This window comes from Topomyia yanbarensis, chromosome 2 (assembly GCF_030247195.1).
Source record: "Topomyia yanbarensis strain Yona2022 chromosome 2, ASM3024719v1, whole genome shotgun sequence".
Lineage (NCBI taxonomy): Eukaryota > Metazoa > Arthropoda > Insecta > Diptera > Culicidae > Topomyia > Topomyia yanbarensis.
The window spans coordinates 130675897-130699895 of record NC_080671.1 but is presented as its reverse complement, the minus strand read 5'-3'; the positions used below and the strand labels follow the sequence as shown (position 1 = coordinate 130699895).

Genomic DNA, 23999 nt, shown 5'->3' with positions numbered 1-23999 from the left:
AAACGCATATTTGTTCTCTAATAGGGGTTTGTTTTAGGTCCATGAAACTTCAGCCTCGTTTTTCTCAGTTCGAGCTCAATGTCACTTAGGACCTTTTGAATAAGTACTCTTGATTTATGCAATGAGTTTTAAGCCCCTCCCGAAACAAAATTCTGGCTACGGCGTGATGAAAGTGTCATGTCTCTACATTCAAAGTTGATCGAGTTTTATAGTGTACGGTATACTTATTTCGCGCACTGAATCTGCTATTTTCGAGCATAGGCCAATTGAATAGCGGATAAGAGCAAGACAATCGTACTTTCGTTTGCATTTGCGGAAACTAAATTGCATATCTGGGGCCCTATTCTCAAAGTCACGTCACCTAGTGACTAGAACAAAATTTCCTTCTAGTCACTAAGTGACGTGACAGTGAGAATAGGGCCCCTGACGGAAAGACATTTGCTTCGACCACATTTTTCAAGGCGCAAAAGGATAAATTTTTCAAAAAACGAAGAATAGAATTGTATACCGGCTAAAAACCAGCAATAAGACGAACGATTCACACATTTTATTCGTTAAATATCGGTAAACGATGTAATCTTGCACCTATTACTCTTCCAGATCCTCAAATTCATTCACTTTAAAACTGATCGGTTGGCAGTCGAGAGTCCTCATGTTCACCACCGCTACCGTACACGTTTGAGCGAAAGATGGAATGCAGACCAGCCGAGTTTGTTGACCATCTTTGCCTTTCCATAGTTCCGTTTTGAACTCGCTCGTATTACCGGCAAAATAAACGTGAGGACACTCGCTGATTATGAATGGATCCTGCTGATAGTATGGGTAACATGGCAGAGTATCGGGAGCGGTTGGAGCCAGATGACTCCATATCAGGGTGCATTTTAGTGCTTCCAGAGGATCCTCAATCTTAGAATATCGTGAAATGTCCTGTACGTTTTGTCCAGATGTCCCAAGAATCGAACGTCCGGCCACATCACAACTATATGGATTTGGAACTCCTCGGAAGCTTTGATATGTGGCTGCCTTCGGAAACATACAATGATGCATCGGTTGCTGGGGCAGCATGTGGTTCGCTGGATCAAACTCGCCCGGCATCAAATCGACGTTCACCGATTGGGACAGATTATGTACAAACGTATCCACCGCTCTAACTGCATTTACAAGATCATTGGAATCCGTGGAAGGTCGACCATGAAGATTGTTCCTGGGAATGACTGAAGCTTTGATGGAATTTCCAGCAATGATTACCCGCACCACACTGGCCGCTTCCCAATCGTGACCATCACCGAACCCTTCCAGGTTGCCAAAGATCCATTGCTGCAGCAGTTCCATCGAAAGAGAGTAGTCATTCGGGGACCCCTTGATAGTAAGCATAGCATTATATGACAATGATGCAAAAATTTAATTGCCTTAGTAATAACCACCTGATCCAATCCGGAGATGAAAACAACCAGCGGCGAACAGTCCAAAGACTTAAGTGGTTTTTGTGGGCCACCTTCGTAGAAAATATACTCCTCCACCTGAAAACGACCATCACAGTCTTCGTAACCTGTAGATGAAAAACAAACATATTTTTTGTAACTATATTTACGAATGTATATTGTTCACTGTCTAACTATTAACTATAAATTATTATGATTGCGAGGGCCAAATGTTTGTTATTTTTAACCGATCTATAAGTTGCCCAGTTTTAATAGCAAATTTAATAAGTGTATTGGATCGATGGCCAGGTATCTCGCTTTACGTTAGCCTGTTAGCCATATACAATAGTGCTGATTGCATGAAAATGGATGATCATAATTATTGTTTCTCTTTATTAAACAAACCATAGTGTTACACTGAATCCCATATTTTTATACTTGAGGGTCATTTTTACCGACATATTCGGGAGGTGAACTCTTTAAGCGATTCTTGAGCTGAGGAACCGCTGTCAGATTTTTAATGCTAGAATTTTTATCCGAATTTTTGTACTCCCATATCCTAATGAAAGTGTATTTTACATGGCATGTACCTACGCTATGTATTTAAGGAGACAGTACTAGTGCATCATTTTATACAACGAAGGTGACACGAAAGGCAAATTTTTGTTCTTAGTAACACTAATTGTAAAATATCAAGTGCATGGAAAATATTTGTTAGTTTCAATTGTGCAAAATATAATGAATTGTGAAAAATATTTACAACGAAGCAAAGCGACATAGACACGATGAATGTATGTCCACCTACCCCACACGATTTTTTTTAAATTATTGAATTTCAAACAAATTGCTTTCTAATGAAGTTTGGATTAAGTAGCCTTTCAAGGACTTATCTCTATTTAAAATATCCCATTTCTAGTCCCAATGCAGCATCAACTATCACAGAATCGTGCAGGGAGATTTCCCAGATTAACTCGAACCAAATTTGAAAACGACTGTAGCTACGATTTTGACAAATACTTAGCAGACCTCTAAAACCACTTACTGTCTTTTCCTGAAAACATTTTTGCGGTTTTTCAAGAGTTTCATAATATTCGAGCATGCAAGGAAAGAAAATATTTATCGAATAAATCATTTTCTCATATATGGCTCGATCAACAATGATATAAAATGTGGAATTGGCCTTCCAGAAATTCCCTACCTAATACAGCACAGACTATCCCGGTCACAACAGAATGTACATCGAATTTTCCCGTCAGTCGAATACGCTGTAACGCGTCCTCCAGGATGAGAATGTCTGCATCATCCGTGTAGTGGGATCGGGGCGGTTGTGGCGCTAACTGGTTTTCTTCGGAGATTTCTCGCAGAATGCTTGGCTTTAGCTCTTGATGCTTGAACAGAGTGCCTATGATAATGCACTTTTCCGGGTTTTCTTCCTTCAGGTCAGCCAATTGTTTGAGCGGATACTTATCACCTGTCAATACAAATAGCTGTATTTATTAACAAATATTACGACAGTCAGCAACTTACCCCATTTCTGCTTAACACGATCCTTCATGAGTCGGATCATTTCGTTCAAACGGGACGCATAAATATAAGCAAACTGCTTGCTAAAATCCTTGTATTTAAAATGGAACTTCTCAGCTTGGTATGAGTATGGAACCTGCAGTCTCTTGAAATCTTCACCTGGTGTCGTGAAATCCTCGGGGAACAACATTCTTCGAGACTACTAAATGCGAGTTTATGTTCAGGTATTACACGGAGTTAACTTTTACGGATTATCAACCTTGATGATGAATCGAAAACAATCAACTGTCAGAAAAGTTTGCGCCCAAACAGGACAAAGACGTTGAAAACTGGAAACCGTGGAAACGCAGTGGAAATCCCTACACTGAGGAAAAAATACTTAAGAATTTCACAAGTCACAACTTATGAACCTGTACAATTTTGAATTCATTAGACGTTTATGCTTTGTATTCAGCTTTTTGTTGGTGGGTGCATCCCCAAATGCGCAACCCACGTTGACAAGTCGTCCCTCAAATGGTCGGTGTTAAGTCAGACCGGACTAAGTCGCAAAACATCAAAAAATGAGATAATGATAGCACTGGATAAAGAATATCGTCAACTACATTCGACTTTTGCCAGATTTGAAATATGTAAGAATAAACAAGAATTATGGCAAAAATTAATTTTCAATCATAATGTAAAGGATGCTGCGATTCAAACTTTAAACTCGTTTTACTCGAAATCATTATTTTGTCACTTAGTCCGGTCTGACTTAACACCGACCAAATGTCAATTTTGACAAATCAGTCTTGTCAAATTTGACAAATCGTCCTTCAGATTCATTTTTTATCGTGGTAGGCCTAGATTGAACCTCTATCACTAAAGTCTCTAAACTAGACAATTGGGTCATTAAGCTATATATAGTTTTCCGTTCCATTCGATAAATTTTAGGTCCAATATACATAATATCCCGGATAGAATTTTACAATAGCATTTACCCTACAATCATAAAATAATAAATATTATAGTTATTACTGTTTCAACATTGTTCGATGCCAAGTTCTCACAGTAGATTTAGAATAAAATTTCATGTAACAATAAATTTCACTGTTCAGCAAAAAACTGATACAGTGCATTCACATTTAATTTTACTGTTTTCGAGAAAAAAACGTATGGAGAAAAACTGATTTTTTTAATATTAAGATACATAACCACCCCCCTTTTTCACTGTAAAAGTCTATTTTACATTGAAATTTACTATAAAAACGTTAAAGTTTATTGTTTTTGTATTGTAGCATAACACCAAATACAAATTAAATACGCCAAGGTCTCATACAAACGGGTCATCATTTTTTGGCACACCGAAAAAACAAATTATAATACCCAATTGCTCGGTTTCGTAGTGACAGATTAGAAATGTCGAAATAAATTGAAACTGGCAACGCTACATGATCGAAGTAGGGTGATGAGCCTATTTGCGCCATGTTTCTATTATCACCCTACCCATTTGAAGCCGTTGGTTAGAGCAGTGTCTGCCATCTTTGTTCAACGCATTGAGTCAAATGGTAGCGCAACAATAGGGGCACTCGATTCGAGTTTTCATTGTGCTCAAACACGAGAATTTTACTGTTTTCAACGCATTTGTGTTATTATATTGGTTCTTAACAACGAAGCAAAGCGGTTGATGTTAATTTTTACGCATTCTGTTGATTGTAAGGCAAGAAATTATCGAATTAGTGAGGCACCTTGCTTAGTATGGTGAAAATAGGCTCATCACCCTATGCTGTTTTTTCATCATAACAAACTCTGACAAGATGAAACCAAAAAGTTTCACCATTTTCTGCAGTTGTCGCCATTTTCTTGCAACCGTGCCGAATTAGAAAAGGATAGCATTACGTAAACTGGAAAACTTTTTATATATCAAGTAGGTGTTTAGTTGCCAAAATGTACCTAAATGCTTTTAATTCATAAATTCTAAGTCGACAGTGTAGCAAAAATACAGATGCCGGAATTATAACAATCACTAAAGATAAACAAAAAATGATCACATCTCGTTGAGAACTATGGTTCACAAGGCTGGTCAGTCGTCTCATGGAAGTGTGTGGAGATGCAATAGATTTGTTCCCAGGTTTGTCCCAGTATACACTTCTTGACCCTAGTTTCTCCGGAGTAAACAAGAGCGAAACGAATACTCCTTTTCATTCCAGTTTGCTGCCGTTGACCCAAAGAACTCGTACCATGTTCAGCCAACGGACCAACAACATGTTCAATGAAAATATACGCCACAAGTTACCTTTGTTGTGAATGACCCATTACTCTATGCGTATGAATTTAACAGGAATTCGTGTTGAGCACACAAAAAAATTACAAAAAACACCTTGAATTCTGTGTGAAGATAAGCACAGAGCGTAAGAAAAATCCAGAGTGAAAGTTGATTCCTGGAATATCAACGTGCTTCCGATCGATGATTACGCACAGTGAAACTTAAGTATATGCCGAATTTATCTGTTTGTATTAATGTAGAATACATTTAAGGTTTCAATATAGGGGTCCCGTTTCAAAATATCGGCTGCGGCGCCGCGTCAGATTTTGAACGTTAATAACTTTTATCATACTTAACAGAATGATTTGATTTTTAGACCAATTTGTTGCAAATATGTTCCTCTATGCTGTATTAAAATTTGAAGTATGTATAACATGTACTAATAACAAAAAAAATGTGTTTTGAAAAATCTTTCGAAAACGACTCGGAAAAGTGAAAATTTTCAGCCCATCCCGCACAGAGCCGTCGTTATGGTAGACCAACCGAACAATAAAATAATGAAAAGTTTATATATAGGTCCATTACATGTTTGTTCGTATGGTTATTCGCATTGGGTTGCTTGACGAGAGCACTTGGTGGGGGAAAGACGGCATATTCCTTTGGTTAGGCCATTAGAAGCCGGACGGAAAGGAAAGGCTCATGCACGGCACGAGAACGAGCGAGAAAGCGATAGTAGTGCATATTAGCGCGATTATATAAATATCTGTCGGTCGGTTTTTCTCATCATTCGTATTCGTTCAAGCACTAGCAAGCAGCCAGTCCATCGAAGAAAAGCAGTCGGCGATGACGACGGCGGAAAAAGTGCCCCAGCTACTGGCGACTCATCGCAACCCGATCAGGAACTGTCGCCCTGCAAGAATTTCGCCCCAACTAAAGGGCAACAGAGTAGGCTATAGTTCCAGCGTCTGGGTCGTGAGATTGTGCAGGACTGCAAAGTCGAGCTACGCTTACAAAGCTCAGTCGTAATGATGCCCCGAGAAGCCAACGATGCCTACTTGGTCGGTTTGTTCGAGAATGCAAAATAGTGCTTTCTAGCTCACCGTGTCCGCGGGGAGTGCGTCTGAATTATGCTCCCGCAATAAAACAATAAACGGTTCTTTACAGGACCAATTAATTGTGTTCTAATAAGAGTTAAACTGAAATTTACATTTTATGGTGTATAACAAATAATTTTCAGAAAGCAATATAAGAAATACGATGTGTGGAAAGAAAGAAAGAGAATTTAAATTATCTTCTCTCGCTCGTTTTCGTGCACTGCTTTTCCATTCCTTTCTGCTGCTACTACCATCATAACTAAAACGAATGTGCGTGTTCCCCCACCATCTCATGACCAGTGTTGCCACAATTGCATGTCGCTATTACAATTTGAATTATTTTATTGATCCTCTCTAGTATTGATAAAATATAGAACGTGCAAAGTACACTAGTCGCATGCTTTTATTCGAACTTTTTGGCAGCCTCCGTTGATTAACTGCATAAATCGATTTGTTTGTGCAGCTCCTTGCTAGTAGCAAACTAAATAGCCTTTATCAGCGCTAACAAATAACACGAAAGAATTTAAATTTGTGAAAATCTTCTCCTTCCTTCTTTTCAAATCTGCAACATTCTTTGAAAATATTGTTTGAATGTTGTTATTGAAAAACTGAACATGCAAGTTTGCTAGCATTGGCCACTAGATTGAAGGCGATGGAAAGACAGAATATTCGTTTTGGTTATGCTAGTATTGGTAGCCGAACGGAAAGGAAAGGCGCAGGAATGGCACGAAAACGAGCGAGAGAGCGATAGTAGTGCTTTCTCGTATATGAATATTGGTCGTTCGGTTTTAATGTAGAATACATTTAAGGTTTCAATATAGGGGTCCCGTTTCAAAATATCGGCTGCGGCGCCGCGTCAGATTTTGAACGTTAATAACTTTTATCATACTTAACAGAATGATTTGATTTTTAGACCAATTTGTTGCAAATATGTTCCTCTATGCTGTATTAAAATTTGAAGTATGTATAACATGTACTAATAACAAAAAAAATGTGTTTTGAAAAATCTTTCGAAAACGACTCGGAAAAGTGAAAATTTTCAGCCCATCCCGCACAGAGCCGTCGTTATGGTAGACCAACCGAACAATAAAATAATGAAAAGTTTATATATAGGTCCATTACATGTTTGTTCGTATGGTTATTCGCATTGGGTTGCTTGACGAGAGCACTTGGTGGGGGAAAGACGGCATATTCCTTTGGTTAGGCCATTAGAAGCCGGACGGAAAGGAAAGGCTCATGCACGGCACGAGAACGAGCGAGAAAGCGATAGTAGTGCATATTAGCGCGATTATATAAATATCTGTCGGTCGGTTTTTCTCATCATTCGTATTCGTTCAAGCACTAGCAAGCAGCCAGTCCATCGAAGAAAAGCAGTCGGCGATGACGACGGCGGAAAAAGTGCCCCAGCTACTGGCGACTCATCGCAACCCGATCAGGAACTGTCGCCCTGCAAGAATTTCGCCCCAACTAAAGGGCAACAGAGTAGGCTATAGTTCCAGCGTCTGGGTCGTGAGATTGTGCAGGACTGCAAAGTCGAGCTACGCTTACAAAGCTCAGTCGTAATGATGCCCCGAGAAGCCAACGATGCCTACTTGGTCGGTTTGTTCGAGAATGCAAAATAGTGCTTTCTAGCTCACCGTGTCCGCGGGGAGTGCGTCTGAATTATGCTCCCGCAATAAAACAATAAACGGTTCTTTACAGGACCAATTAATTGTGTTCTAATAAGAGTTAAACTGAAATTTACATTTTATGGTGTATAACAAATAATTTTCAGAAAGCAATATAAGAAATACGATGTGTGGAAAGAAAGAAAGAGAATTTAAATTATCTTCTCTCGCTCGTTTTCGTGCACTGCTTTTCCATTCCTTTCTGCTGCTACTACCATCATAACTAAAACGAATGTGCGTGTTCCCCCACCATCTCATGACCAGTGTTGCCACAATTGCATGTCGCTATTACAATTTGAATTATTTTATTGATCCTCTCTAGTATTGATAAAATATAGAACGTGCAAAGTACACTAGTCGCATGCTTTTATTCGAACTTTTTGGCAGCCTCCGTTGATTAACTGCATAAATCGATTTGTTTGTGCAGCTCCTTGCTAGTAGCAAACTAAATAGCCTTTATCAGCGCTAACAAATAACACGAAAGAATTTAAATTTGTGAAAATCTTCTCCTTCCTTCTTTTCAAATCTGCAACATTCTTTGAAAATATTGTTTGAATGTTGTTATTGAAAAACTGAACATGCAAGTTTGCTAGCATTGGCCACTAGATTGAAGGCGATGGAAAGACAGAATATTCGTTTTGGTTATGCTAGTATTGGTAGCCGAACGGAAAGGAAAGGCGCAGGAATGGCACGAAAACGAGCGAGAGAGCGATAGTAGTGCTTTCTCGTATATGAATATTGGTCGTTCGGTTTTAATGTAGAATACATTTAAGGTTTCAATATAGGGGTCCCGTTTCAAAATATCGGCTGCGGCGCCGCGTCAGATTTTGAACGTTAATAACTTTTATCATACTTAACAGAATGATTTGATTTTTAGACCAATTTGTTGCAAATATGTTCCTCTATGCTGTATTAAAATTTGAAGTATGTATAACATGTACTAATAACAAAAAAAATGTGTTTTGAAAAATCTTTCGAAAACGACTCGGAAAAGTGAAAATTTTCAGCCCATCCCGCACAGAGCCGTCGTTATGGTAGACCAACCGAACAATAAAATAATGAAAAGTTTATATATAGGTCCATTACATGTTTGTTCGTATGGTTATTCGCATTGGGTTGCTTGACGAGAGCACTTGGTGGGGGAAAGACGGCATATTCCTTTGGTTAGGCCATTAGAAGCCGGACGGAAAGGAAAGGCTCATGCACGGCACGAGAACGAGCGAGAAAGCGATAGTAGTGCATATTAGCGCGATTATATAAATATCTGTCGGTCGGTTTTTCTCATCATTCGTATTCGTTCAAGCACTAGCAAGCAGCCAGTCCACCGAAGAAAAGCAGTCGGCGATGACGATGGCGGAAAAAGTGCCCCAGCTACTGGTGACTCATCGCAACCCGATCAGGAACTGTCGCCCTGCAAGAATTTCGCCCCAACTAAAGGGCAACAGAGTAGGCTATCGTTCCAGCGTCTGGGTCGTGAGATTGTGCAGGACTGCAAAGTCGAGCTACGCTTACAAAGCTCAGTCGTAATGATGCCCCGAGAAGCCAACGATGCCTACTTGGTCGGTTTGTTCGAGAATGCAAAATAGTGCTTTCTAGCTCACCGTGTCCGCGGGGAGTGCGTCTGAATTATGCTCCCGCAATAAAACAATAAACGGTTCTTTACAGGACCAATTAATTGTGTTCTAATAAGAGTTAAACTGAAATTTACATTTTATGGTGTATAACAAATAATTTTCAGAAAGCAATATAAGAAATACGATGTGTGGAAAGAAAGAAAGAGAATTTAAATTATCCTCTCGCTCGTTTTCGTGCACTGCTTTCCATTCCTTTCTGCTGCTACTACCATCATAACTAAAACGAATGTGCGTGTTCCCCCACCATCTCATGACCAGTGTTGCCACAATTGCATGTCGCTATTACAATTTGAATTATTTTATTGATCCTCTCTAGTATTGATAAAATATAGAACGTGCAAAGTACACTAGTCGCATGCTTTTATTCGAACTTTTTGGCAGCCTCCGTTGATTAACTGCATAAATCGATTTGTTTGTGCAGCTCCTTGCTAGTAGCAAACTAAATAGCCTTTATCAGCGCTAACAAATAACACGAAAGAATTTAAATTTGTGAAAATCTTTTCCTTCCTTCTTTTCAAATCTGCAACATTCTTTGAAAATATTGTTTGAATGTTGTTATTGAAAAACTGAACATGCAAGTTTGCTAGCATTGGCCACTAGATTGAAGGCGATGGAAAGACAGAATATTCGTTTTGGTTATGCTAGTATTGGTAGCCGAACGGAAAGGAAAGGCGCAGGAATGGCACGAAAACGAGCGAGAGAGCGATAGTAGTGCTTTCTCGTATATGAATATTGGTCGTTCGGTTTTTCTCATCATTCGTATTCGTTCAAGCACTAGCAAGCAGCCAGTCCACCGAAGGAAAGCCGTTGGCAATAGCGACGGACGGAAAAAGTGCCCCAGCTACTGGTGACTCATCGGAACTGTCGCCCTGCAAGAATTTCGCCCCAACTAAAGGGCAACAGAGTAGGCTATCGTTCCAGCGTCTGGGTCGTGAGATTGTGCAGGACTGCAAAGTCGAGCTACGCTTACAAAGCTCAGTCGTAATGATGCCCCGAGAAGCCAACGATGCCTACTTGGTCGGTTTGTTCGAGAATGCAAAATAGTGCTTTCTAGCTCACCGTGTCCGCGGGGAGTGCGTCTGAATTATGCTCCCGCAATAAAACAATAAACGGTTCTTTACAGGACCAATTAATTGTGTTCTAATAAGAGTTAAACTGAAATTTACATTTTATGGTGTATAACAAATAATTTTCAGAAAGCAATATAAGAAATACGATGTGTGGAAAGAAAGAAAGAGAATTTAAATTATCTTCTCTCGCTCGTTTTCGTGCACTGCTTTTCCATTCCTTTCTGCTGCTACTACCATCATAACTAAAACGAATGTGCGTGTTCCCCCACCATCTCATGGCCAGTGTTGCCACAATTGCATGTCGCTATAACAATTTGAATTATTTTATTGATCCTCTCTAGTATTGATAAAATATAGAACATGCAAAGTACACTAGTCGCATGCTTTTATTCGAACTTTTTGGCAGCCTCCGTTGATTAACTGCATAAATCGATTTGTTTGTGCAGCTCCTTGCTAGTAGCAAACTAAATAGCCTTTATCAGCGCTAACAAATAAAACAAAAGAATTTAAGTTTGTGAAAATCTTCTCCTTCCTTCTTTTCAAATCTGCAACATTCTTTGAAAATATTGTTGGAATGTTGTTATTGAAAAACTGAACATGCAAGTTTGCTAGCACTGGCCACTAGATTGAAGGCGATGGAAAGACAGAATATTCGTTTTGGTTATGCTAGTATTGGTAGCCGAACGGAAAGGAAAGGCACAGGAATGGCACGAAAACGAGCGGGAGAGCGATAGTAGTGCTTTCTTGTGTTTTCATATATGAATATTGGTCGGTCGGTTTTTCTCATCATTCGTATTCGTTCAAGCACTAGCAAGCAGCCAGTCCACCGGAGGAAAGCAGTTGGCGATGATGACGGTCCGCAAAAGTGCCCAGCTACTGGTGGCCCATCGCAACCAACTACCGATCAGGAACTGTCGCCATGCTAGTATTTCGCCCCAACTAAAGGGCAACGGAGCAACTAATCCGCTGGCTAACATTCCAGCGTCTGGTTCGTAAGGTTGTGTATTACTTCAAAGTCGAGCTACGCTTACAAAACTCAGCCGTAATGAAGCCACTGATGCCTACTTGGTCGGTTTGTGGGAGTGGGCGTAAATTACAATAAAAGCAACGGTTCTTTTCAGAACCACCATTATTACCATAGAGAATTATTTGAAAATTTCCCATTCAAACGTGATTCTGTTGAATATTATTAGTTTTAAATTAACGTCTCGAATTGAAATCACGACGCTCCGGTTATGTGACAGACATTACCCACCCATCTTTTTTATTGTGACCACGACACCCCATTTCAATATTTCTGAATGAACAGAAGGTCGAGTTTGGAAAGTTTGTAACTTTCATTGTACTTAACCAAATTACACAATGTTCGCACTAATGATTCAGAAATATGATCAGGAATCTTCTGTTAGATTTGTAAGTATGTATAATTTACATGAATAAAGAAAAATTGATTTTCAGGAATCAATTATTATCTGTTCTTCCATTGGCCAGTACTACGCGACTTCCTCATGCTAACATTTAATTTCATCGTTAGCCATCTCCCTCACCAAGGCCAACAACGCCAACAAAACCGGTCCTTTTCAGGACCACCATCATTTTTGTAAAGAATAATTTGAAATATTCCTCGCCCAAATCAGCTTTTGTCCGAAAATCCTAATGAGTATCAACATATTTGAAGAACGTGTTCCTTATGTATTCTACATCTCTCCGGTTATGTCGCAGACATTACCCACCCATCTTTTATTTCAAAGAGGTAGGTGCGTTGGCTCAATGTTTCATCAACTAACAAGTTTTTTTTGTAGCTTTGAATTCAAAACAGATGTAAACTGCGTTGACACCAGATGGCATGCGAAGGTGAAGAAGAACTGCTTAGACATGGCTCTTGGTCACTAGCAGCAACATTTTAGACTAACATCAATTAGAAATGAATTGAAGACAAATGGCCAATTGAGGTATTAAGGCTTCGGATCTGATCAGCAAACGGGTGACGTTTCCGTGATTCGCCTGATCCCGGAGATTTTGTGTGTACATACTGTGTTGCTACATACGACTATTGATTCTGTACCTTGCTGGAAGAAGCTCAACCTCGTGTTGAAGTAAAAGGCATTAGGTTTGTTCTAGTACACGGATGTTGTCCCGGGGAAAAAAAATGAACCCCATCGGCATAAAATACGGTATACGGGCAATCTGGAATCATTATCAAAATTTTCGTGGTTTTAATATTATACAAAGCAATGTTCTTGCTAAATATTACAAAAAATGGTACACCAGTCCAGTCGACACCCTTGACAGTCACATCCGATCTACACATAAACTCAGTAGTCGTGATGAGAAGCGTTTTAACCCGTACAAACGAATAGTCATACACTCAACAGCAGGACTTGTGCTGCGTCGACGTTTAGTGTGAAGAAACATCCACGACTTTTATAGAGTTCCAGCACAATTACACCAACGAGAAGCCCGAACGAACGATTCCGAGTAACATCCACAGCTAGTACTGTAACCTTCCTCCAGTGGGCAAATCACAAACAGTACAATGTGATACCATCGTCGACGAACTAGCACTAGAATAGTGAACTCGCCAGAATCTTGTCGTTTTTCATTGAAATACACTGGGGCGGTGAATTGCACTGGTTTTGCACATTCTAGCAGAAGTGGGAATGAAACACGTCTAGTGGCCTGCTCTTCAGCTAGAAAAAGCAACATCAGTGCAATCCACTGCTCCGAGGTTTTTCATTGAAAAATCCCATTAGCATCATTAACCCTCCGGCACTCGCGCGAATGGCTCCCCGAATGAGCAGCCGCTGGTGCTGAAAGAAGATTTCGCTAGTTTTGGAAGGTGTTGCACAAAATACAACGGCGCGAGTGCCGGAGGGTTAAGGCTAGTATTGTAGCGAATAATTCGAAAGCAGCAGCACTGCTAACAGAACACAAGAAAAACCATTTAATTGATTAGAATCAGAAAATTTTGTTTATTACGATCATTTCTCACTTTCTAGCAAAACCCCCATTCAACAAAAAGAAAAAATATCAATAAAGCAGCTATATTTTCTAATAGCATTTTCGATTGATGTCTACCGGTGTAGTGGAGTGCACTGGTTTTGCACTTTCTAGCGGAACGCCAATGGAACATACCCAATTTTCTAAACTTCTGCTAGAAAGTGAAAAAATTGTGCAAAACCAGTGCACTCCACTACATTAGTGTCAATCAACCCATAAATGATTTCTGGCGCTATAGGTTCTAGAACGAAATTCTGCCGGCATCGGTTGTTGCACTTGAGCCGGTATGCTGGCTGGAACTAGCCGGAATTCTAATTCGAATTCTGGCAGATTTTTTTTTCATTCAGTCGGAATCCGGTTCCATTCTAGCCGGATTGGTTTGATTGAGGAATTAGTTGCGTAAACTATTATTTGGCATGATTTTCTTATCTCCACACATATTGCTTTCGTTATACATAACTACGCTGAATCCCTCTGAATATTCAGTAATTCAGCGTCTTTAGTTATACATACTGAGATTAATCCTAGTTTCAATGATGTGTAATTTAAGCAGGTCTGATTGACAGTTAAAACTGAAGCGGAGGAGTTATTTTGCTAAATAAACCGTTTTGAACATACCCAGGTAACCAATAAGCATGCTGAATGCATCTTAACGGCTGCTTGATAGGCGCTTAAGTCATACTAAATGCTATTTAAAAGTCGTTTTTGGTAAAATATACGGCTAAGTTACTGCTGTGCCATCAAAATGCTTTTTTACTACTGTTGTGCATTCAGAATGCTGCTTACTGGCAGTTGGGTAATTTTCATTATTTACTAACACTTTATACTGTTATTACAATCAATGAGTATCTTTTTGGAAGTTCTAGTAATGATTGGTAAGATGCACAATCCTTTTCGATATCTTTCAAATTGGATTTTGTAGTCCTTGTTTCGGTACTAGGCAGAATGTTTTCGCCCGTTATTACCTGGGGATACTACCCACATTGATTAACCCTCCGGAAGTCGCGCATATGGTCCACTGAACGAACAGCAGCTGATGCCCTAAGACGATTTCGTTAGTTGTACAGAGCAGCGTGCACTCAGTGTACTAGCGCGACTGCCGGAAGATTAAATAATTATGCGTAGCATTTAATCAAGACTTGCTGACAGTGCTCGCGAAAAAAAATTGGTGTTAAAAGCAATACCAATGCATCGTTGTCGTCAGCCCTATATGACCGCGACGTATAGCAAGCCTTCTATTAGACCGACCGGAGTTTGGTCTATAATAATTGATTTGAAAATTTTATACCCTCACCAAGCCGGTTGAACACACGACCTAATGGTGAAATGTTTTCGCATTCTTAGGGCAAAATTGATACAGTATAGGCCTCCAAATTATCCGTGCGAAGGCCATGATATCCAGACCCGTGGGGGGCAGCAATGTTTTGGATACAATTTCCCCTCAAAAACAAATTGAATATCCTTCTTCTGTCGATGATTGTATACGGAAGCGGATCCGTCCTTTGCTGCATTGTCTAATTATTTTTCACAAAAAGTACCTAAGCAAAGCGAAGTTAGACATTTCCGCTACGCAGTCCAAGCCTTATTACTTGGAGCAAATGTAAGTTATTAGTTGTCACATTTTCGCTCGGATTCGGTTTATTTAGGATAAAATACACCGTTTTGGCAAAAAACCGTATTAAAATTGTACTTCTATCACTAAAATCTCTAAACTAGGCAATTACCGACCGTACAACTGGTATCCAAAATATTAATTCCTGGTCCGACGATTTAGACGAAATCAAAAACGCAATCGAAATTAAATGTCATTAATTTTCAAACATAACAACAAAGCAAAAGCTGTGTTCTATGCTATATTTCACCCTAAGGAGGAAAATTTGGTAAAAACCAAAATTTCTCACTAGGGTGAAAATTTGTTGGTAAAAACCAGTCTTTGTACAGGAGGGCACAAATCCTTATTTCATACTATGTTGCGTTTCGGCTTCGCCTCATCAGAAACCGACACTAACACATTGTCGGAATAGATTAGCGCCGGCTTGACGCAAATCCCTTAAAACTAAAACACACTATGTGTTTCAATCAAACGACTGATCAAACGTGATGTCCCGTTCGAGCAGAAGTTCTGTTTATGCCGATGAGACACAAGAGAAGCCGAAACTTGTCTTGGCTTAGCAGGCCTATGCGAAAGCACTATGCTATATTTCACCCTAAGGAGGAAAATTTGGTAAAAACCAAAATTTCTCACTAGGGTGAAAATTTGTTGGTAAAAACCAGTCTTTGTACAGGAGGGCACAAATCCTTATTTCATACTATGTTGCGTTTCGGCTTCGCCTCATCAGAAACCGACACTAACACATTGTCGGAATAGATTAGCGCCGGCTTGACGCAAATCCCTTAAAACTAAAACACACTATGTGTTTCAATCAAACGACTGATCAAACGTGATGTCCCGTTCGAGCAGAAGTTCTGTTTATGCCGATGAGACACAAGTGAAGCCGAAACTTGTCTTGGCTTAGCAGGCCTATGCGAAAGCACTATGCTATATTTCACCCTAAGGAGGAAAATTTGGTAAAAACCAAAATTTCTCACTAGGGTGAAAATTTGTTGGTAAAAACCAGTCTTTGTACAGGAGGGCACAAATCCTTATTTCATACTATGTTGCGTTTCGGCTTCGCCTCATCAGAAACCGACACTAACACATTGTCGGAATAGATTAGCGCCGGCTTGACGCAAATCCCTTAAAACTAAAACACACTATGTGTTTCAATCAAACGACTGATCAAACGTGATGTCCCGTTCGAGCAGAAGTTCTGTTTATGCCGATGAGACACAAGTGAAGCCGAAACTTGTCTTGGCTTAGCAGGCCTATGCGAAAGCACTATGCTATATTTCACCCTAAGGAGGAAAATTTGGTAAAAACCAAAATTTCTCACTAGGGTGAAAATTTGTTGGTAAAAACCAGTCTTTGTACAGGAGGGCACAAATCCTTATTTCATACTATGTTGCGTTTCGGCTTCGCCTCATCAGAAACCGACACTAACACATTGTCGGAATAGATTAGCGCCGGCTTGACGCAAATCCCTTAAAACTAAAACACACTATGTGTTTCAATCAAACGACTGATCAAACGTGATGTCCCGTTCGAGCAGAAGTTCTGTTTATGCCGATGAGACACAAGTGAAGCCGAAACTTGTCTTGGCTTAGCAGGCCTATGCGAAAGCACTATGCTATATTTCACCCTAAGGAGGAAAATTTGGTAAAAACCAAAATTTCTCACTAGGGTGAGTGTCGGTTTCTGATGAGGCGAAGCCGAAACGCAACATAGTATGAAATAAGGATTTGTGCCCTCCTGTACAAAGACTGTTTTTTACCAACAAATTTTCACCCTAGTGAGAAATTTTGGTTTTTACCAAATTTTCCTCCTTAGGGTGAAATATAGCATAGTGCTTTCGCATAGGCCTGCTAAGCCAAGACAAGTTTCGGCTTCACTTGTGTCTCATCGGCATAAACAGAACTTCTGCTCGAACGGGACATCACGTTTGATCAGTCGTTTGATTGAAACACATAGTGTGTTTTAGTTTTAAGGGATTTGCGTCAAGCCGGCGCTAATCTATTCCGACAATGTGTTAGTGTCGGTTTCTGATGAGGCGAAGCCGAAACGCAACATAGTATGAAATAAGGATTTGTGCCCTCCTGTACAAAGACTGGTTTTTACCAACAAATTTTCACCCTAGTGAGAAATTTTGGTTTTTACCAAATTTTCCTCCTTAGGGTGAAATATAGCATAGTGCTTTCGCATAGGCCTGCTAAGCCAAGACAAGTTTCGGCTTCACTTGTGTCTCATCGGCATAAACAGAACTTCTGCTCGAACGGGACATCACGTTTGATCAGTCGTTTGATTGAAACACATAGTGTGTTTTAGTTTTAAGGGATTTGCGTCAAGCCGGCGCTAATCTATTCCGACAATGTGTTAGTGTCGGTTTCTGATGAGGCGAAGCCGAAACGCAACATAGTATGAAATAAGGATTTGTGCCCTCCTGTACAAAGACTGGTTTTTACCAACAAATTTTCACCCTAGTGAGAAATTTTGGTTTTTACCAAATTTTCCTCCTTAGGGTGAAATATAGCATAGTGCTTTCGCATAGGCCTGCTAAGCCAAGACAAGTTTCGGCTTCACTTGTGTCTCATCGGCATAAACAGAACTTCTGCTCGAACGGGACATCACGTTTGATCAGTCGTTTGATTGAAACACATAGTGTGTTTTAGTTTTAAGGGATTTGCGTCAAGCCGGCGCTAATCTATTCCGACAATGTGTTAGTGTCGGTTTCTGATGAGGCGAAGCCGAAACGCAACATAGTATGAAAAGCTGTGTTGCTAGTTTGGCACTATTTCATCAAAGTATGCTGTCAATCTGACAGTGTACATTTATCGGTGTACCTGGGTTATAAAATGTGTCCATGAAAAATCATCAGAGCATTCCGTATTAACATATTTGTATTTGATAACACTAAAACTTACTGTAAATTATTGTAAAAATACTGTACTGTCACAGTGAAAATCAAGGTTTTGTTACTGTACATTTCTATTCGGGATAACATTACTTCAAAAAAAATTCGTTGTAATACGTAAAAACGAATTTTTTTTTAAAAAATCTTATGTAAACTTGGCAACCATACATAGGAAAACTGCGGTTGTTTACATCTGGCCTATCAGGACAACACCCAAAATGAAAAAAAAACTATATGCAATGGATGGTGTTTATGTCAAATAAAAATAACCCTGCGGGAAAACCGAGAAAACATGCCTTAATTTTTTTCTGACAGGGCATCATTTGTCGAGAAATTCGATATGTCAAATCCTTCCTATAGTGTCAAATCTAGACTGTCAACATATTTGTTTATTTTAAATTTTAATATTATTTTCACGTTTCCTGAGTTGGAAAAAAACACTGTTGCAATCTCGAAAATCAGCTTTATCGATGTAAGTAATAAAGAACGACTTTTTTTCTCATTTAATGACCCAATTACCTTTCGATTACGTAATTTTACAAAAATATACTTTGAATTGTTATATGAACAGTTTACGAGCGACTATTGGTCTTCAATAAGCCCCTATATTTTGCCTGCTGTTTGTACTAAACTTTGCGGAAGGAGTTGAAAGGGCCTATTTTATTATTTGAAAACTTTTTTTTCAATAGGTCCAATCTACAAAAGAAAGCCTCTCTTTGTTTACTTTCTCTTACGCAAATTACTCAGTCACTTTTCTGATTTCCCTTCAGCTGTTTGCATAATAAGCTAGTACAATCCTAGACCTTTCGAAACATATTGATAAATGTTTAAAAAGTTTTATGGTTGTGCAGTAATAATCGAAAGAGAAAGCGAAAAAAGAGGGCTCTCATTTGCAGATTGGACCTAATGAAAAAAGGTTTTCATTTATTCCGCTATTTTGACTCGATTCCGTCGCGTCGTAATCTGTCGTGCATGGAATGGACAATATTTTGGGTTTCTCAGTGCTTTTCTACGAAGTTTCTATCTGACACACCCTGTGTGCTTGACTGGGCAATAGTTAATAAAAAAAAGCTGGCAACCATATGACTTCCAATGCAATCACGCAAGCTCCATTATCGGTATGGGAAATAACTAAAAGCTTTTGAAACAGAGATGCCAGATTTGCAGACAAGTCTGCAAATTCGCAGATTTTTAATTCAGGCTGCAGATTTTTTCGATGACGCAGATATTTGCAGATTTTCTAGTTTGGTTGCAGATATTTGCAGATTTTTTACTTTTGTTGCAGATATTTGCAGATTTTTGAATATAAAGGCTTTTGGTTGCACTAGCTTTCCTGGCATTTTTGTTCTTCCCAGACTTTTAAAATTATTATTGCAGACATTTGAAAAAAGTACCTGGCAGCTCTGTTTTGAAACAACGCAGTTTCTTACGTTTTCCAAGGATGTCAATTAGCCGGCTGCAACCGTGTTCTGTGCTCACCCGTAAATTTTTTTCCACCTCAATTCGTCTATTCAGTTCTACTGTGGCCAAAAGTATGGAAAAACATCAGGTCGTACCGGATGTGATTCCGGTGGTACCCACTGAAGTGGCAAAGGTTAATTACGCAACCGGCGTTGCCGTAAACGAGGGTAACGAGTTGACCCCCACCCAGGTGAAAGACATCCCGAAGGTGGAATGGAATGCAGATGGGTCGGCGTTCTATACCCTCTGCATGACCGATCCGGACGCCCCAAGCCGCAAGGAACCAACTTTCCGCGAGTGGCATCATTGGTTGGTGGGTAACATTCCGGGAGCGAATGTAGCCAAAGGAGAAACATTGTCGGAATACGTAGGTTCAGGGCCTCCGGAAGGTACCGGTCTTCATCGTTACGTATTCTTGGTTTACAAGCAAAACGGAAAACTGAGTTTCGATGAACCGCGACTGACCAACCGTAGTGGGGATAACCGTGGTGGATTCTCCATCAAGAAGTTTGCCGACAAGTACCAGCTGGGAAATCCGGTCGCCGGTAATTTCTACCAAGCTCAATGGGATGACTATGTGCCTCTGTTATACAAACAACTCGGTGCATAAATCTATTAAGTTGAAAGAGATGAGAAAAGCCGCATTTTATCAATTTGTTAAGCATGTTCTGGAAGCATAAAGATTAATAAATAACCAATTGGAATTACGACATATTTTGTATTTAAATACTGATGCCCCTCTAGTAATAGTCAGATGAGTTGGCACTTGGGAAGTAGCCGATAAGATTAATTTTAGATTTTTTTTTTCTGAGTCAAGGCATTCCATGTGACGTAAGGTTGACATTTTTACAGATGAGTACACAAGTGATTTTATCGCTCATTTGTTTTGCTCTATACGCCGTGTTTATTGCCTCCGATGAATGCCATTTTTAATTTTTTTACACGGTTCAATGCATTGGCTTGGCGTGGGTCTTTTTTATAACATGATTAACAATGCTTAAATAAACCGTACCCGCGGGATCTCTGCACACTTGGAAATCTTTCTTGATGGAGAATAACTAGCTATGTCGTCTATAGGGTGCTGCTACAATAATTATACCATTTTCTCTTGAAGCAACAGCGATTAGCGTTGCAACCTGACTCAGCTTCAAGGTCAAGCAAAAACTTAGAGATGGGCCATTCGTTCGCGAACGGTTCAAGTGAACTGGTTCTTCGAAGAGAATGAGCGAACGGAAGTTCTTTTTAAAAGAACGGTAGTTCTCAATTATCTTCAAAGCGAATGAACTGAACCTGACCTAAAGCCGTTTGGCGAATTTCTCGGACCGATTTTTAGGCGAACGAATGAAAATGAACCGACTTGCCGTCCCACAAACCGCTCTCTGTGCTCTCCCAGAATGGAACCGGCGAAGAACGACTCATCACATTCTCTATTTCTCTAGTTATACATCATGAAGAAATCGCTACCCTTGATGAACTTGTTAAGCATACAGGGGTATAATAGTTTGGGCAGCATCTGTTTGGTTCCTCTCCAAGAATCGAATGTTTTGAGAGACATTCGCTAGATACAAGTAAATTATCAGCTGAACGGAAGAACGGTTCATCTGAACTAGTTCTTTTTACAGAACTGTTCAGTCGGGAATGGTTCTTCGAAGGGAACTGTTTCGCCCATCTCTACAAAAACTGTGCTTTTGCTCGGGTTATTACTTTCGTGCTCGTTATTTTATATTTCTTCGCTGGTGATATTGACTGTTGAGTTAGAATTAGGTGTGGTTTCAAACTATCTCCATCTCTTGCTATTTCGTCATGAAGGGCGCAAAGAACTTCTAGGAACTATGCAGGATAAATCATGTAGTCGTACCTTGATTTTATAAACGTGTACATAAACGGGGATTGATTGTATGATTACATGTTCTTCTTCATAATAAAGTTTTCTGGCGTTGTTAATACCGCCAACAGTGTCATGTCATCCATGTAATAATGACACTGTTTACAGCTTGGTAATACACTCGGATTCTACACTAGACATTAGCGCTTTGATTTGACGCAGCGTCAGTTTCAAATTCTCGCCGCCACTCTGTAGTCAGTATTAGGCCTTGAACGTACAACGTTACGTATATGATGAAATTGGATAAAGCTCCGTAAGCTTAAAAATCAGTTCATCCTGAGGCTGACGATATTTGAAAATGATAACCATTGTATTCTTCCGACGTGTGTTCCCGCTTTGCTGGTAATCCCGATGACGGTGTATGTTCATGCTGAACATACACACCGCCATCGCAAGCAAGCAAATTTATTGTTTTTCATCGATAAATTTGCTTGCTTGCTTGTATCTCATAGACTTCAGTTATCAGTACTATCATAGAAAAACCATAAAATAGATAAACAAGACAGCAGCTAATCAAAAACGTCTCATGAAATGTCAAATACGCTTAATTGTAAATAAACCACGATTTTTCTCAAATTTTCTTCTAAAAGAGAAATTAGAATCCGGAAAAAATGGAATTTATTGATTGGAATTTTTTCTCGGTCAAAGAATTGCATAGATAAATGCATGTAGTTTAACCTCATCGTCTAGTACAGCGATCAAAGGATTGATTCATGACATATATCGTGTCGCCCTGGCTATATTGCCATGGGCATTAGAACTCGAAACAATAGCACAAAAAAGTTAAAGAAAACCATTTTTGGTTACCTTTTGGCTGCTGAATACTGCTTCCTTAGTTCACTCTATCTTAAATACGCAGCCCTTGCATTGAGCGGGTCAGTGTATTAATGTCCCAAATTACGAGTTGCCCGTCTAAACCGGAAGTACTAATGCGCGAGGCGCTGCCCTTGTTGCCGGAATAAATGCATACGCAAGCGATTGCGTTTTGATGAATGGATTCTAGATTGGTATCAGAATTTTCCGTGCGTGAGTTTCGATCCAGTGATTGGAAAATTCTCATGGCCGAAATTCCACCCTGTTCCTTCTTCGTAGACTGATCCAACTTGGCAGACAGGACTATTTTATTTCCCTCGATAGTGTAAATTAGAGGAACACAACTGTGACCTGCTACAAGAATCGATTGCGCTGAAATCCACTCGCAACAAAGGAATGGAAGATACTCAGTTTTGAGTTTCACAGCTATATTTCCTCCGTTTGCTTCGGCAATGTTAATTGCACTATCATGTCCAACCCAACAGATACGATTTCCATCGGACGAGAAGCTTACACTGTGAACCCACCCTCCACCGGTGGACGAGTTCTTAAATTCAGCCAACATTTGACCTAGAGGTTTCTTGGGCCCCCAAGCCGTCGGTTCTGGATGTTGTTCAATGTCCTTGATGAAAGCGGAAAATACTCGTACCTTATAATCAGTCGACCCTGCAACCAGTAGCATATTATTTGGGTGCCAGTCCAAAGAAGTCACCGTTGAACGAATAGGTTTCTTGATGTGCTTGGAAACCCACCAGTCGTTCTCCGACTCAAAATAGCAAACCGAAATCAACCTAGCCCCGGAGCCGACAGCAAACTTATTCTCCAGCGGAGACCAGCGCACACATGTGGCAGCTCGGTTGATTCTCAGCAAGACCAATGTTGGTTTCCACTTATTATCGTCTCCTTGGGTCCAGACGTAGGCATTCCGATCTACCGCACATGTAACAATTCGATTAGTATTGGGCGCCCAATCGATACCCATCACTCGTAAATCATGCTGGTTCAATACATCCAGCAGCTTCCACTCCGATCCTTCTCGCTTATAGATGTGCACCTCATTGTTATTGGGAGAAATTGCAATCTCTGAAACATCCGAGAAATAATTAAATACGAACAGATTGGAGAGTGTAGTACTCACGTGTACGATCCTTGTTCCAAGCATGACATGTAATCGGATTCAGGTTACCTCCAAAAGTATGACGCTCAGTCATGTTTGTAATGCTACTGCTGTTTTTTTTTCCAATAGATGACTAATCAAGCAAGTCACACCCCAAACCGAGTTTTTTTTATTCCAGAGACAAAAGCTGTAATGAGTAAAACTTAGCAAGCAAATAACTTTTTAACATATAATAAAACGATTATGTACTATTTTCGAATAGAATTCCTGTGAAATTCGCGGACTCTGGGCCGTCTACACGAATTTTCACTTCTTTTCACGAGAAAAACAACAGGTTTGTTCCAGTACCAGGAGAAACTGGAAGTACTCCGGAGCAAACAGGGAGAAAATCGTTCCTGTACTATCTTCTTCTCTTTTTTCTTCTTCTAGTGGCAAACCGAAGTGAAAAGGAGCAAGAATTTTTTGCTCCGGAGCAACAGGAAGTAACTTCCATGTACTGGAACAAACCTAACATGAACCTTTGGACACTTCTTGACATCTTCTGCAGCAAATGCTGTCACTTT

The 23999-nt window shown here is 39.9% G+C and overlaps 3 protein-coding genes across 3 annotated transcripts; 1 reads left to right on the top strand and 2 right to left on the bottom strand.

The window, feature by feature from the left end:
• Nucleotides 1-500: 500 nt before the first annotated feature.
• Nucleotides 501-3294, bottom strand: LOC131681333 (DNA polymerase delta subunit 2). Its single transcript, XM_058962089.1, has 4 exons — nt 2949-3294; nt 2620-2892; nt 1425-1549; nt 501-1359 (listed from the first exon to the last, which is right to left on the bottom strand). Exons 1-4 carry the CDS (start codon nt 3133-3135, stop codon nt 589-591), a joined length of 1356 nt encoding a protein of 451 aa, XP_058818072.1. The 5' UTR covers nt 3136-3294; the 3' UTR covers nt 501-588.
• Nucleotides 3295-19555: 16261 nt separating this feature from the next.
• Nucleotides 19556-20331, top strand: LOC131681332 (protein D2-like). Its single transcript, XM_058962088.1, has one exon. The coding sequence runs from the start codon at nt 19602-19604 to the stop codon at nt 20229-20231; it is 630 nt and encodes a 209-aa protein (XP_058818071.1). The 5' UTR covers nt 19556-19601; the 3' UTR covers nt 20232-20331.
• A 1776-nt stretch (nt 20332-22107) lies between these two features.
• On the bottom strand, nt 22108-23775 carry LOC131681331 (actin-related protein 2/3 complex subunit 1A-B). Its single transcript, XM_058962086.1, has 3 exons — nt 23686-23775; nt 23458-23623; nt 22108-23402 (listed from the first exon to the last, which is right to left on the bottom strand). Exons 2-3 carry the CDS (start codon nt 23528-23530, stop codon nt 22354-22356), a joined length of 1122 nt encoding a protein of 373 aa, XP_058818069.1. The 5' UTR covers nt 23531-23623; nt 23686-23775; the 3' UTR covers nt 22108-22353.
• Nucleotides 23776-23999: the final 224 nt, after the last annotated feature.